Here is a 14,241-nt window from a genome sequence, read left to right as displayed (position 1 = left end):
ACAGAGACTGGGTCTGTGTCTTCTTAAGCCTCCGCAGACCTCCCAGGCAGCCTGCAAGCTTAACAGTCCCGGCTACTGTGGCACCTGATATAAGTGGCTGGTTCCAGGTACTTACATTGTTTGCATCTGCAAGCTCCGGCAAGGTAGTGCCCTACAAGAGGACTCACTGGGCAGAAAGGCCTCTGAGGCTACAGCTGGCTTTTACTGTTTGAATGGTTCTCGAAAGAAAGCAAATTTAAAACCAGATCATCAGATACACTGAGCACAGACTCTCTCCTCCCACGAAACCATGCCATAATTTACTGCATCGCAGACTTTGACACTATCTCCATTATCTAAGAGTCTATCTCAGTCACAGCTTCTAGGCTGTGTCTGAAAAGGGAGAAAGATGGAAACCATATTTTCATTCTGGACTAAACCACAGGAGGTAAAAAAGGAAAACAGGAAAAGAAAAGATTCGGGCACTATAAACCAAAGTACATAAAACTTTTAATGAATTAACCTTACAAAAGACAAATGGCATCAAAACATCAGATGAGTTTGGTACAAAACTGGTCCTAGGCTGTGAGGACTAATTCTGGTGATGGATGGCAACGTGCTGCTGCCACAAGACAGGACAGCAAGGTGACAGAAGCTGAGAGTCTCAGCTGAGCCCCCAAGGACGACCACTGGCAATGAGACACATGGGTAGGTGAACACAGACTCCATGTTGGGTGACGGGATCAGCTTATTCACAAATACTGTGTGTTTGAATATCAGACTAGGGATGCAGTTACGAGCTACCGTATTTTCCAGAGAAGAACATGCACCAGAAGATAATATACACCCCCCGGTTTTATTGCCTTAAGAATGTGTGTTCACTTCACCTCTTCATCACTTCTTCCAATGCTCTCCTTCCAGGACATGGTTCCTTCCCCTCCTGCTTAGGAGCAAGCACAGTGCAAGTGGCAGGACAACCTGGGCACGCGCAGACACCAAACAGTATGTCACTGGGTCACAGGAACTAGTCTGCAGGGGCTCCAGAGGATGGGGCAGAGCACGTACATCAGGACGAAGGGGAAGGGTTGCAGTCAGAAAGTGCGTGGTACCTTCCTGCAAGTACATTCTTCTTGTCAGGAAGAGACAGCTTCTCAGGATGCCAAGTTGCTCTGAGAAAGGGACCTTGACATCTCTGTGTTTACAAAATATGTCTTCAGGTCCCCTTTCCCCTTCACATTGATGATACCTCGACATGTACACGTGTAGCCAAGCGTCTGCAAGATGAGGCTTGTCTCCTCAGTCACCTACAGGCCACAGAAACACAAGGAGATTACTTCCCAAGCCAATGCAACTTCAAACAGGGTTAAAAAAACCTCCTTGCTTCTGCCTCAGAATCCATTCCTGAGAAATTAATAGAAAAAGAAACAACCAGAAAATATTAAAGTCAATAATACTTAATTTACCACTGGTATGGAAAAAAAAGTGAAAAGAGCTAAAACTGCCAAGGAATGTTCAAGATTAAGACACCTAAAGCTTATGGGGGAGAGATAACTAACATTAAATATCTACGAAAACCTTATGAAGACACACTACTGTAGAAATTTCCTGAAGTGTATACATATTTTGGAGTTTAAATGAGTCACCCTATAATTTGTGGGTGGTGTGAGGTGGGGGTGGTGGCAAGACCTCTCTCAGACACCATGAGCTATCAAGTAAAAGCCTGGTGCCAGGTATGGTTAACTCATTTTGAGTTGGTGGCCAGTTGGGTCCCGTAGAAAAACATTACAGGCTACTGCCACTGCTCTTGGTCACCTTCCAGAACCTGATGGAAACACCCTTTTATTGAAGACACCACATACTTGAGTCACAGGGCATGTGGAAACTTGGTACAGACCTGGAGGCTTCATCCCTATTGATTAGCTTCCATCATGCTGGAAGATTCTAGGCATAAAACTGGTGGAGGGAAAGCAGCCAACAATCTTTCTTACTGATGACAATGACTGACCTGGCAGGATACGCCTACAAGTCCACAAACCACAAGGCAGGATCCACATGTGGTTATCACTAAACTGGGTCAAATACCTGTGTCTGGAAAGGCTCTAGAGGACAACCCAATACTGCTGTTCCACAGAGTAGACGTGGTATAAATTGCCAGCCTAAGCTCTTATGATTCTACCTGTAAATTAATAGATCTCTCAATGTTGATCAGAAAAGCTTCTTTTTTCACTCAATGATACTTAACAGAGACTGGAAACTGGCCAGCCTGTAGAGCACAAGAGATTGTGAACTGCTCAGCTCTGTATGGTATCTCTGTATCATACCTCTTGCCCCCAAGGTCCAGGGATCATCAGAGAGGAGTGGATGGAAAGACTGTACTGGCCAGAGGCAGTGGATAAGTACAGTGGAGTGTTCTCTGGACACAAGAGGGAAGCTTCATATAAGGCTGACACAGTGCTGTGTCTGCATGTGCAGTATCTGTGTTGGGCAAGCCACACAGCATTCAGAATGGAAGAGGAAACTAGGGTGTTTTATCCCTAGCTGAGGAGCCATTGGCAATCGACGGCTGCTAGGGGAGGGAGAGTCGGTTTCCTTTAGGTATATGGCTACTGAGAGGCTACCTGTGCACCAGTAGATGGCCTTATACTCATGCACGTAGTAGCGACATGAGGTGGACTCTGTGGGTTTTCAAAAGAAATGGAATATGAAACGCAGAGAATGATTTATGAAAATTTCAATCATAAAAAGATTGCATTTCTATCTCATTTGGAGCGAGAGCAGGCTGCATACCAGGAAGAAGCCTTCCTGGTGCTCACACCAGTTTCTGAGTCAGCACAAGCAGCAGCCTGCCAACCTTCTCAGTCTCCACAGAGATCTGCCCTAGCATCTGTGGATGCTCCACTTGTCTGAGATGCACGAATCACATGGAGTGTTAGTACAGAAGTCCTGTGCAGTCACACAGACACTAACATGTTGCACAGTGATTGGTAACATATATTCATGCACACAATTAAAAATAAAAAATATTAAGAGGCAGACTTGTCTTCCTTTGCTGTATGTTATTTCTTATTTCAAATATTAGGATGGCTAGTAGCCTACCATATTCCTTTCTATGTTATCCCATGTCATTCATTTTCTTCCTGAAACTACAAGAAACTATCTTCCTCCTCTGTGGGCCACTCTCTGGCCCTGCCCACACCTAGCTTCTGTCGTCTTTTCCCTCAGTGACCTCATAACACCTTTCTTCATTGCCTCACCAAAGGCCAATATTCAACAGGGGGATAAAGAAAAGAAAAACTAAAAGGTATGGAGCAGAGCAGTTGGACTGGCACTGTCGTGCTCTCTGCAAGTGGTTGCAAGCATCTGCTCAAAGAGCTTCTGGGAAGGAAAAGCCTATGTCCTCATCAAGGATTGACAATCCCTCCCACCTCCTTTTGGGTAGCTTCAGATGCCAGGTCTCCATACAAGGCTAGAGATGGAATTTAGAACAAAGTCCTTGACCTTTGTATTCCATAATTTGAGTGACATTTCTATTTCTAGTGTTGCTTGGGAAAGAGAAAGCACAGGTCCAAAGCTTCTAAAGAACAAAGGTGCTGTAACATTCCAACCCTTCATTGAAGAGGTAACCTTAAAATCATTTAGGAAACAGACTAGAGATCAGAACACCCAAACACTTCAGTGTATCTGGTCTTTGGCCAAGATGGGACCAATCATGTTTCTGGCATATGGCCAAATACATGAACACACTCCCTGTCTCTAAGTGCCTATTTTATGTCTGTCTACTGTCACCCCCCACCCCCCATCTCTAATTGCCATCAGAGAGTTCAGGCAACAACTAGAGATTATAATTCCTGATGAATGGTATCACTGGGTGTGGCTGTTGGGGTACCCCCTCCCCAACGTTCTAAGAGACCCTGAATATACAACAGATGTGACATTTGTCTAACAGCCAGGGTAGGTAGAGAGGAAGTCCTTGACTAGGCCAAGATAGAGATGTGAGGAAGAAGATCCCCACTGTTTGAGAGCGACCTTGAACCAACTTCCCTTTCTGGTCTGTCGGCTCACTTTCCGTCATGGTCCCAGACATGCCCTGTTTTATGATGCTGTCACATTTGTGGCACCACTGCCTGTGATGACCACGGTGCACCCCTTGTCTCTAATGCAGCACTGTTCCACAGTGTGAAGGCACTGGGTGACTGACATGTTCCCTGCTAGGAGTACATAGCTCAGCATGTGCATGGAACCCGGAATTAAATGAGCTAAAGACCAACTCTAGGGGACACAGCTGCCTTCGGGGTAGCTTCCTTTCTAGGTTTTGTCTTGACTGGTTGACCACTACTCAACTACAGAACCGAAAGAATTCTATCCCCTTTCCTGTAACAGATTTTTTTCTAATTATCTTTACAGCAATTTCTACTTTCCCCCCTCCCCTAGAATGTGATTAGTGCGCTTTTAGAGTTGCTGTAGCCATGGCTGAAATTGATTAAATGAGCAGTGGGAATATTAACATGAAATGATTTTATTTTTTTCAGTTGTTGCTTTAATTTGTCAGATATTATCTTTCCCTTGGGTGGGCTGTAGAGATTTGGGGTCACTTAGATCTCTTGAGATATCTCACTAGGATGTTATTCTTCCCTTTCTCTCAGACTTACTTCCAGTTCTCTCACCCCCCACCCCCCAAATTTTTTTCTAATTCTACATTTTCCTTCCAGGAAGTCATGGATACCTGTGCTTGGAGCTGCAGACCTCATCTGCAAAGTCTTATATGTGTGATGGGCTCAGAAAAGGGAATAATATCTCAGAAGGCACCTCCTGGGCTCTCAGTACAGGAGGGCATTTTCCCTTCAGCACATTCAGGGTTCTGGGCCTTCCAGGTCTCTTCTGGTCAGATGATTTGTTTTTCGAAGGCCCATGGCCTTCTCATCATTAGAGTCTGGTTGGTGTCATTCCTAACAGTTAATGCAAAAACTAAGATTTTTTTCCTTATAAAAGGGTTTAAATAAACTCTAAGTTGTCCTGTTTAAATTTTTGTTGTAACGTATTATTGATCACCACCACCACCATCATCATCACTATTATAATCAATGACAGTCCCCAAGAGAACCAAGGGTGGCTGAGAAGACACTGAGTTACCTGTATTTTGTCCAGGACCCCGGTGCTGTCCATTCTGCTGGCCACGTTGACAGTGTTGCCCCAGATGTCATACTGTGGCTTTTGAGCCCCTATGACGCCAGCTATTACAGGCCCATGGTTGATACCTGTAACATGTCAGAGCCTGGTTAGCAAGATTCAAATCGCGGTGACTGCCTTAAGACAGAAAGCCCTCAGATCATGCATGAAGCATCAATATTAAACAAATCTCAACCAAATTCATGAAGTACAAGACTTCAGAGTCCAGAACAGTTCCAACCCTATCATCTCAAGATGCTACAGTGCCTGTGCCTGTCAGTGTTCCGTTTAGAGCTCAGCCTGTTTGTAATTCTGTTGATCCTCCTCTATCATAAGACCTGTGGGCTTTGAAACACTCAGTGTTACGACAAATTGCTTTCTTGATGTCGATAAGGAGTCTCAGGTGAGAAGTCACCATAAGACTCTTCCAGAGTACATGATTACGTGAGTTTCATCTTGTCCGTTTTCCTTTTGGAGATTGAGCTTTGTGGTGTAGCTCAGACTGACTTTGAACTTCAAATCCTACTGTTAAGGGTTGATATCAGAGATGTGAGCTATCATGCTGAGTGTAGTTAATGCTCACTTTCAAATACTCACGTTTTAACTGTGTACCCCGAGTGGATGAACTCAGTGTATCTTACCTTCCTTTTGCTCACATGACAACCACAGCCATGCTAATGCAGCATCTCTGACTTCCATAACTACCCTTCATGCATTCTTCCCACAAACTCTCCTTTAACAGTGGCGACAACTCTAGGAGGTGGGTCAGGCCACTATTATTATTGTTTTGTGGAGTAAGGAATCAGAGGCAGGTGCCATCATAGAGGCAGAAAGTGGAGTGAAGCCAGGAGTGGCTTTAGGTTCCTTGACAACACATCTCTTGTCTCTGCCTGTGTATGTGGTTTTAACCAGCATGGATGTGCTGCTTCTGAACTTGTTCCGGATGGTGATGCATTTGGATACACTGTTTTCTAGTGCGTTCCTGGTGTCTCCCTGAACTTCTAGAGAGAGGAGCTACTCAGGTCTGTGCTAAATAACAAAACAACTAACACATGAACTAAAAAAGAGGCTGGCAGAACTCAAATTTTCGGGCTTAAAAAAGAATCACTGGAACAGAATATACAACACACTGGAATTTAGAAGCACCGAGGGGATTTGGTGATCCTTGGGATTGTAGGAGAATGGAGCTGGTGGAGGAGGCCCTGTTAGGAGGAGATGCACTTGGCCAACCTCCAGGTATCTTGGGTTGTGGTTCTGTTGGATCTGGGCCCTCTGGCCCCTTGTTCCTCAGAGTGAGGGATGTCATCCTGCTGGGATGGAAGCCCCCTTGCCCCAAGTCTCTAAGATGACCAAACACAAATGTACATAAATTCACTGTGCCCTCAGCCCAGTTCTGGCTGAGACACAAAGAATCTGTGGAGTTTTGGAGTATGCAAGCTTTCTACATTACTTCCTCAGATAAATAAGGCATCCTGGACGACAGTGATTCTGCTGAGGTCCCTTCTTGATCAGCTGAAACTGGGAACCCTGGTTATTGTTGACTGGGGTTAGTGTGTGTCTTGCCAAGTGTTGGGGCATAGAGATAGCACCTACTCTCAGAAGACAGCGGGTCAAGAGTCAGACCAGTGTCTCTGACAGGAGCTCTGGCATTGTCTCAGCCCACTTCAAAGTATATGTTGATTTCTTGCCTGGAGAACTCAGTTCAAGCAAACAGACCCTTAAGTATTTTGGGGGTAGATTGGAGGAGGGTTATTGGAACAGCAGCTGCAATTCTCTACCCTTCTACATTTCTCCTATGTTTAATGTCCTCAACCTGAAGCATTAGCACAACCGTACTAACAATGGCTTTTCTGAGAGATGTGGATTCTGATTGCAGACCTGCCTACTGATGGATTTTAGGGAGAGATTTTTTTTCACAGTGGAAAGCTAGGCTCAGAAACAAAATCCAAATACTAGTCCATAAAATGCTGCAGGTGATGAAGAATACATTCCTCTTTGTTTCTGTGGTATACTCAGCAAAATCTAACTTCTGCTGTAGATATTCAGCTCTTTCCCAAGGGTCAGCGCACCCAGGATGCTGGCCTGGGATTCTTTTTTGTTTGTTTTTGTTTTGAAAAGTTTCTTAATTTTTATTAAAACAGTTTCTTTTCTTTTTCCCCCATTGGATATTTTATGTATTTACATTTCAAGTCTTATCCCCTTTCCCTGTTCCCCCCTCTACCATCTTCCCTCCCACTGCTTCTATGAAGATGCTCCCCCTCCCACCTGCCTACTTCCACTTCAACACCCCAGCATTCCCCTACATTGGGGAATCTAGCCTTTCTTAGGACCAAGGGCTTCTCCTATTGATGCCAGACAATGCCATTCCTACATAAGCAGCTGGAGCCATGGGTCCCTCCATGTGTACTCTTTTGTTGGTGGTTTAGTCCCTGGGAGTTGGGGAGTGGGGGCGCCTGTCTGGTTGATATTGTTCTTTCTATGGGGTTTCAAACCCCTTCTGCTCCTTCAGTCCTTTCTCGTTAGAAAAAGTTATCCTCCATTGGGATCTCGGTGCTCAGTCCAATAGTTAGCTGCAAGCATCCTCATCTGTATCAGTAAAGCTCTGGCAGAGCCTCAGGAGACACCCATATCAGGCTCCTGTCAGCAAATACTTTTCTTGGCATCAACAATAGTGACTGGGTTTCCTGGCTGCAGATGGGTTGGATCCCCAGGTGGGGCAGCTCTGGATGGCCTTTCCTTCAGTCTCTGGCCTGGGATTCTAACCCCTCACCCGCCAGCATTTCTTCTGGCTATTTATAGATTTCTGTTTGGACAGCATCTCTAGGGGATGGGTGGGGCCTGAACTGGTTATGGCTGGCAACAGGCTATCTCTACTTGGTGCATGGTGAGTGTGCATGACTTACATCTCTGATTCTATGGCCTGGCATGCAGAAGAGGTTACATCTAGAGTGAATCTTGCTCTTTATGGAACCATTGCTTTTTGTGCTAATTTTATTCCATGATCCCCATGTGAACTGGCACTTGATGGTATTCTGTGCTGAAGTCAGGCAAGGAGCAACTCTTAGGGGCACCTGAGGGTTTGGGCAAGGGCGACTCAAACATCAGGTTAACAGACAACAGAACTCATGTGTAGGCTGACTAGGGAGATGTAAGTTACTGAATAATCAGAAGAAAGCAAGAACTCAACAAATATCCACTGATGGAGGGCATTACTACTCATGATAATTCAGAAAGTTTGCATTTAAACCAATTATTGTTTTCTCCAAGACTAATAAGCAGCAAGCACATTGTGGCCTCAAACCACATTGTCACTCATTTCTGGGTTCACACTGTTTCAGTGCATGCTTCCTAAGTCTATCAGTGGAAGAGGGAAGTCCTGTGTGGTTGAAAGATACAACAGCGCAGGGTCTCTTTTCTTCCAGCAGAGATGCTTGACTGCAAATTGTAGGCCAGGATGCCTTTGCTTAACCACTCCAGCAAGCAACTTTAGGAGGCACTGAGGTCCTGCCTAACTTATCTGCTTTAATGCAGCATGCAGCTCTGTGGTCTAACACTCTGCAGAGCTCAGTCTCTGATCCTGTGCATTTTCTGAGCTTCTGTTTCTCTGCACAGCATCCTCTCTTTCTGGCCATTTTGCTCACTGCTCTTTGTTGGGCTTGGCTTTTTTTGGTGATCGTGAAGTTAACCATTTGTGGATTTCACCAGGTCTGCAGCAGGCTGCTGCTTATTGTTGACCTCTTGGCCTTTCTAGGTGAGCCTGCTTTTTTCTCTTTCAGATTTTTGAAGATGTAGGAAAGTTCTGAATGTCTCCAATCCACAATCTTACCATTCCCACCACTGAGATCACGCTGGATATAGCACTTAAGGCAGACACAGAGTCATCCTGATCTCATGACATTTGGCTGGTTTACCACGCAATGTATGGAAACATACAATGTTTGGAAATGGTATTGGGTCACACAGAAGTCCAGTGTTCGGGTGGGGATGTTAAGGTGATGGGGTCTTTGAAAGGACGAACTTAGTGATTACATCACTGTGAGGGTTAGCTCAGCTCTCATGGATGCAGACTGTTGCAAAGAGTAAGTTTAATCTGCCAGCTTCTCTGGCATCCTGCTTTGCAATGTCATCCCTCTCACATGTACAATGACCATGATGTCATTGCCCCATGCTGTGATGTAACCATGTGGCCCACAGCAGAGGCCAAATGGACTATTAGCACCTTGATCTTGCACTACCAGTGGCAAAAACTATGAGCTGCACCAACCATTTTTTAAAAAATAAAAGTATCCATTATAGCAACAAAGTGAAGTGGCACCATCATGATCTGAGGACACCATTTCCCAGGCTGTCAAGAAGCTGTATAAAGAAAAAAAAGACTGCGTGATGTAGATGGTTGACTGGCAGGGTAGAGTCCTGGTCCCCTTGCCTTCCTGACTTCTGTGTTTTCAGAGTCTAGATAAAGGTTTACCCATAGAGAAGTAACAATGTACAAAGCACAACATGCCTGGATGCTCTTATCCACAGTGTGTGTGAAGAAAAGCATCTCCTGTGTCATCAGGAGAAGTTTTAGAATTCAGGTCACACATATAGAGAAGGAAGAAAATAACTTCAAATATCTAGATATTTTCTCCCCCCCCAAAGTAGAGATCTGTATGCAAAAACAAAGTTATAAACCACCCAGATGGAGCTTGACACAAGAACTGCTTGTCTGTGGCTAACAGAAGAAGCAAAACGTGTTGCCAAGAAAACAAAAAATTGTCAAAGAAGTTCTTACAAATCACAAATTCCTGCAGACACCATGCATATATTACGAACCAGCTGTGTGCTAAGTCGATGGCTTCAAACACTGATTTTTTTTTTAAAAGTAAGACTTTGGAAAAGGCAAGTCATCATGAAACATGCTAAATATCAACTTAAAGCTTGTTAAAAAAATTCTCAGAAATCAAGAAGTTTCTTTTTCCCTCAGTAAATTTGAAGTTATTATTCTTTTTAAAAAATGCTAACCATCTCCCCAAGATGGAAGGAAATTGGAAAAACTACCTGGGACACACATATTGTGTTCTTCAAGGCTGTGACTCTGTGAAGGCAGGACTGGATTTTAGTGTTTGGTTTCTGAGACAGAGTCTAACAGCCTCGGCTGTTCTTCAAGTGTCATGTAGCTGAGAATGGTCAGGAATCGCCTGCTTCTAACCCCAACCAGTGCTGGTCATATATACACCGCCCTCATGCTAAGATGCACTGTTCAGTGACATCTCTATCTCTGGCAGAAGTTGAAAAGCTAGTTAATGGCTGGCCATTGGTAACAGCAAAGCAATGGCAGCTTCCAATCCACAAGGCACAGTGAGTGCTCGGTAGACTTGTGGCTGACTGGAGGGTCTGGGGACTAAGTTACAGCACCAACTCCACCTAATGAACCATGCTTCTGTTCTTAGAGTTCAGCCAAAGGGAGCGTCTCTTTTCAAATTGCACAAGAATGATTCTGGGGCTCACAGTTTCTCTATACCCTCCCGTATGCAGACAGACCCACTGCACTAGTGCCTTTAACTCCTTAGGTCTGCCAGCACCAGGGTCTCCATTGATTACTGTGGTGATTTGCATATGCTTGACCAAAGGCATGACACTATTAGAAGGTGTGGCCCTGTTTGGAGTGGTCAGGTGTGTCCCTGGCGGGAGTGGGTAAGTGGGTTCTGGAAAACAATACTCTGCTCCTGGTTTCCTTTGGGTGAAGATGTAGAACTCAGCTCCTCCTGCACCACGCCTGTCTAGATGCTGCCATGCTTCCTGCCTTCATGATAATGGACTGAACCTCTGAACCTGTAAGCCAACCCAAATAAATGTTTTTCTTGTAAGAGTTGCTTTGCCCATGGTGTCTCTTTGCAGCAATGAAACCCTAACTAAGACCCTTCCTGAGGCTTTATTCCTCCTCCCAGAGCTTTGCGGTTGCTCTGATAACTTTGCACAACATACCCACTCGCAGTTTGAAGTCGTTGAAGGAGTGCTTATTGATGGCATCCAGTTTTCCCACCAGGGCATATGCAAACTCCACCATGGTGCCTATGTGCATGTACTGACGCTCAGGTTCCTGGAAGAGATCAAAGGCATGTGTGCAGGGTGAGAACCACAGAATGACATCATCACTTGGTCCTGAGCCTGGGCCCATCCTGAAGGAAGGACTCACACCTCTGTGAGAGTTAAACCTCATCTCAAGGAAAATTTTTACCTGAATCTATGATTGAGGTTAAAGCATGGCATTAACCACTGGAACGCATCAGCCTAGCATTGCAGGCATCTTCTGGAGAGAGCGCCATGGCTCAGAGATGTGGGCCACCTCAGATCTCCATTGATGTACATTTAAGGCACTATTAGCAATGAACTTTGAGGGCAGCTAAATTCTCATTGTCCACATACCCAACCTTATCAAGGCTGGCTCAGCTAAGGGGCCCCTGCTGCTTGCCTTGCTCTGGGTTCTGCTGCAGTTGACAGATGGGAGCTTCATGAAGATGAGAGGACCTCCTTTGATGATGGAGGTTGGTTCTCATCATTTGGAGTAGGCTCACTATTCCCTCATGGCAGCTGTTATCCCTCAGCAGCTCTGCTCAGCCCTGGTAACACACTCCTCCTTACTTTGCCTATTCAGAACTCAAGGTGGGCATGCTGAAGGCAGAGTCTTATGTGGAAGTCTAACCTTAGACATGCAGAATGTGATTTCATAACTTTGGAAATAAATCTTTAAACAGGTCATTTAGTGAAGTTACTAGATTGAGCCTTAAACTACGGAATGGACACTCCTGTAAGAGTAGATTGAGATCAGATGTGCACAGAGGGATGCCCATGTGAGGACTCAGGAAGGAGCTACCATCTACAAGTCAGGACAGATGCCTCAGGAGAAAGTAGCCCTGGAAACAACTCAATTTTGAACTTCTAGCTCCAGAATGAAAAGGCAATGAGAACAGAGAGTCACCAAGTGTCTGTTGTGGTGTCTGTTATAAGCCCATGCAGACTAACACAGGGGAACCCTGCCCTTCACTCACTCAATGTTTTATGAAGCCATTTCATACACTTCATACAAAGTGTCCTTTACTTTTTCTGGCTATGTATTTAACAAACTTATTCATCCCAAATGACAGACCATTTCCTGTGGCCTTGGGTACCTCTCCATAGATGAGGAAGATGAAAACCAACTCTTCGAGCTTCTATAGAGGTGAGGTAGAACAGGAAGACAGCAGATATAAACCTTTCATTCAAGATAACAAGAAGAGCAGAGAACCAAGGTAGCAGCCAATAGGAAGAACACAATGACATGGGGGCTACTTGGTGAATCGGCGCAGCAGTTCAATATAGACAATGGAGAGATACCTCACCAAAGCAGGTTCTCACCTGAACTCTACTGATTGACTGATAACTCTGTGTTCTGAGGCATTCCTGGGCATTGCATAGTGTTTATTTACATTGCTGTCTCTACCCACTGGTACTAATGGCATTTTTTTATTGGACTTTTTTCTTTTTTCTTTTTTTAACATTTCAAATGTTACTTCCTTTCCCGGTTTTCTGGATCTAAGCCCTTTATCCTATCCCCCTCCCCTTTTTCTGTAAGGGTGTTCCCCTCCCCACCCACCCCTTCTGACCACCCCCAACTTTCCCCTATACTGGGGGTCCAACCTTGGCAGGACCATGGGCTTTTCCTTCCATTGGTGCCCAACAAGGCCATCCTCTGCTACATATGCAGTTGGGAGCCCAGGGTCTGTCCATGTATAGTCTTTGGGTAGTGATTTAGTCCCTGGAAGCTCTGGGTGGTTAGCACTGTTGTTTTTATGGGGTTGCAAGCCACTTCAGCTGTTTCAATCCTTTCTCTAATTCCTCCAACGGGGGTCCCGTTCTCAGTTCAGTGGTTTGCTGCTAGCATTCGCCTCTGTATTTGACATGCTCTGGTTGTATCTCTCAGGAGAGATCTATATCCAGTTCCTGTCAGCATGGATTTCTTAGCTTCATCAATCTTATCTAGTTTTGGTGGCTGTATATATATACGGGCCACATGTGGGGCAGGCTCTGAATGGCTGTTCCTTCAGTGTCTACTCCAAACTTTATCTTCATATCCCCTGCTATGAATATTTTTGTTCCCATTTTTAAGAAGGACTGACGCATGCACATTTTGGTCATCCTTCTTCTTGAGCTTCATGTGGTCTGTGGATTGTATCTTGGGTAATTCAAGCTTTTGGGATAATAACCACTTATCAGTGAGTGCATACCATGTGTGTTTTTCTGTGATTGGGTTACCTCACTCAGGATGATATTTTCTAGTTCAATCCATTTGCCTATGAATTTCATGAAGTCATTGTTTTTGATAGCTGAGTAGTACTCCATTGTGTAGATGTACCACATTTTCTGTATCCATTCCTCTGTTGAAGGGCATCTGGGTTGTTTACAGCCTCTGGCTATTATAAATAAGGCTGCTATGAACATAGTGGAGCATGTTTCTTTGTTGTATGTTGGAGTATCTTCTGGGTATATGCCCAGGAGAGGTATAGCTGGGTCCTCAGGTAATGGAATGTCCAGTTTTCTGAGGAACCTCCAGATTGATGTACTTTCCAGAGTACCAGTTTGCAATCCCACCAACAATAGAGGAGTGTTCCTCTTTTTTGACATCCTTGCCAGCATCTGTTGTCCCTGGAGTTTTTTATCTTAGCCGTTCTGAGTGGTATGAGGTGGAATCTCAGGGTTGTTTAGATTTGCATTTCCTTGATGACTAAGGATGTTGAGCATTTCTTTAGGTGCTTCTCAGCCATTCGATATTCCTCAGCTGAGAATTCTTTGTTTAGCACTGTACTCCATTTTTTCTTGTAATTTATTATAGTTTTAAATTAGTTATCTGACAATCTGATTAATATATCTTTTTTTAAACTTTTTTTCCATCTTTATTAACTTGAGTATTTCTTATTTACATTTCGATTGTTATTCCCCTTCCCGGTTTTCCGGCAAACATCCTCCTAACCCCTCCCCCTCCCCTTCTATATGTGTGTTCCCCTCCCCATCCTCCCCCCATTACCACCCTCCCCCCAACAATCACGTTCACTGGGGGTTCAGTCTTGGCAGGACCAA

The 14,241-nt window shown here is 44.6% G+C and overlaps 1 protein-coding gene across 2 annotated transcripts in view; it reads right to left on the bottom strand.

Annotated features, from left to right (window-relative positions):
* Positions 1-456: 456 nt before the first annotated feature.
* Positions 457-14,241, bottom strand: part of Adcy2 (adenylate cyclase 2) — a 446,582-nt gene continuing 432,797 nt past the window's right edge. Inside the window, 3 exon segments of one of the 2 annotated variants that reach the window (NM_031007.3) lie at positions 457-1,283; positions 5,110-5,234; positions 11,113-11,227. In NM_031007.3, the coding sequence (NP_112269.2) occupies positions 1,131-1,283; positions 5,110-5,234; positions 11,113-11,227 (393 nt within the window). In that variant the 3' untranslated portion in view covers positions 457-1,130. 2 annotated transcript variants of the gene reach the window in all.

Source organism: Rattus norvegicus, chromosome 1 (assembly GCF_021556685.1).
Source record: "Rattus norvegicus strain SHRSP/BbbUtx chromosome 1, alternate assembly SHRSP_T2T, whole genome shotgun sequence".
Taxonomy (NCBI): domain Eukaryota; kingdom Metazoa; phylum Chordata; class Mammalia; order Rodentia; family Muridae; genus Rattus; species Rattus norvegicus.
Note: the sequence above shows the minus strand (reverse complement) of the source record. Positions and strands in the feature narration are given on the sequence as shown.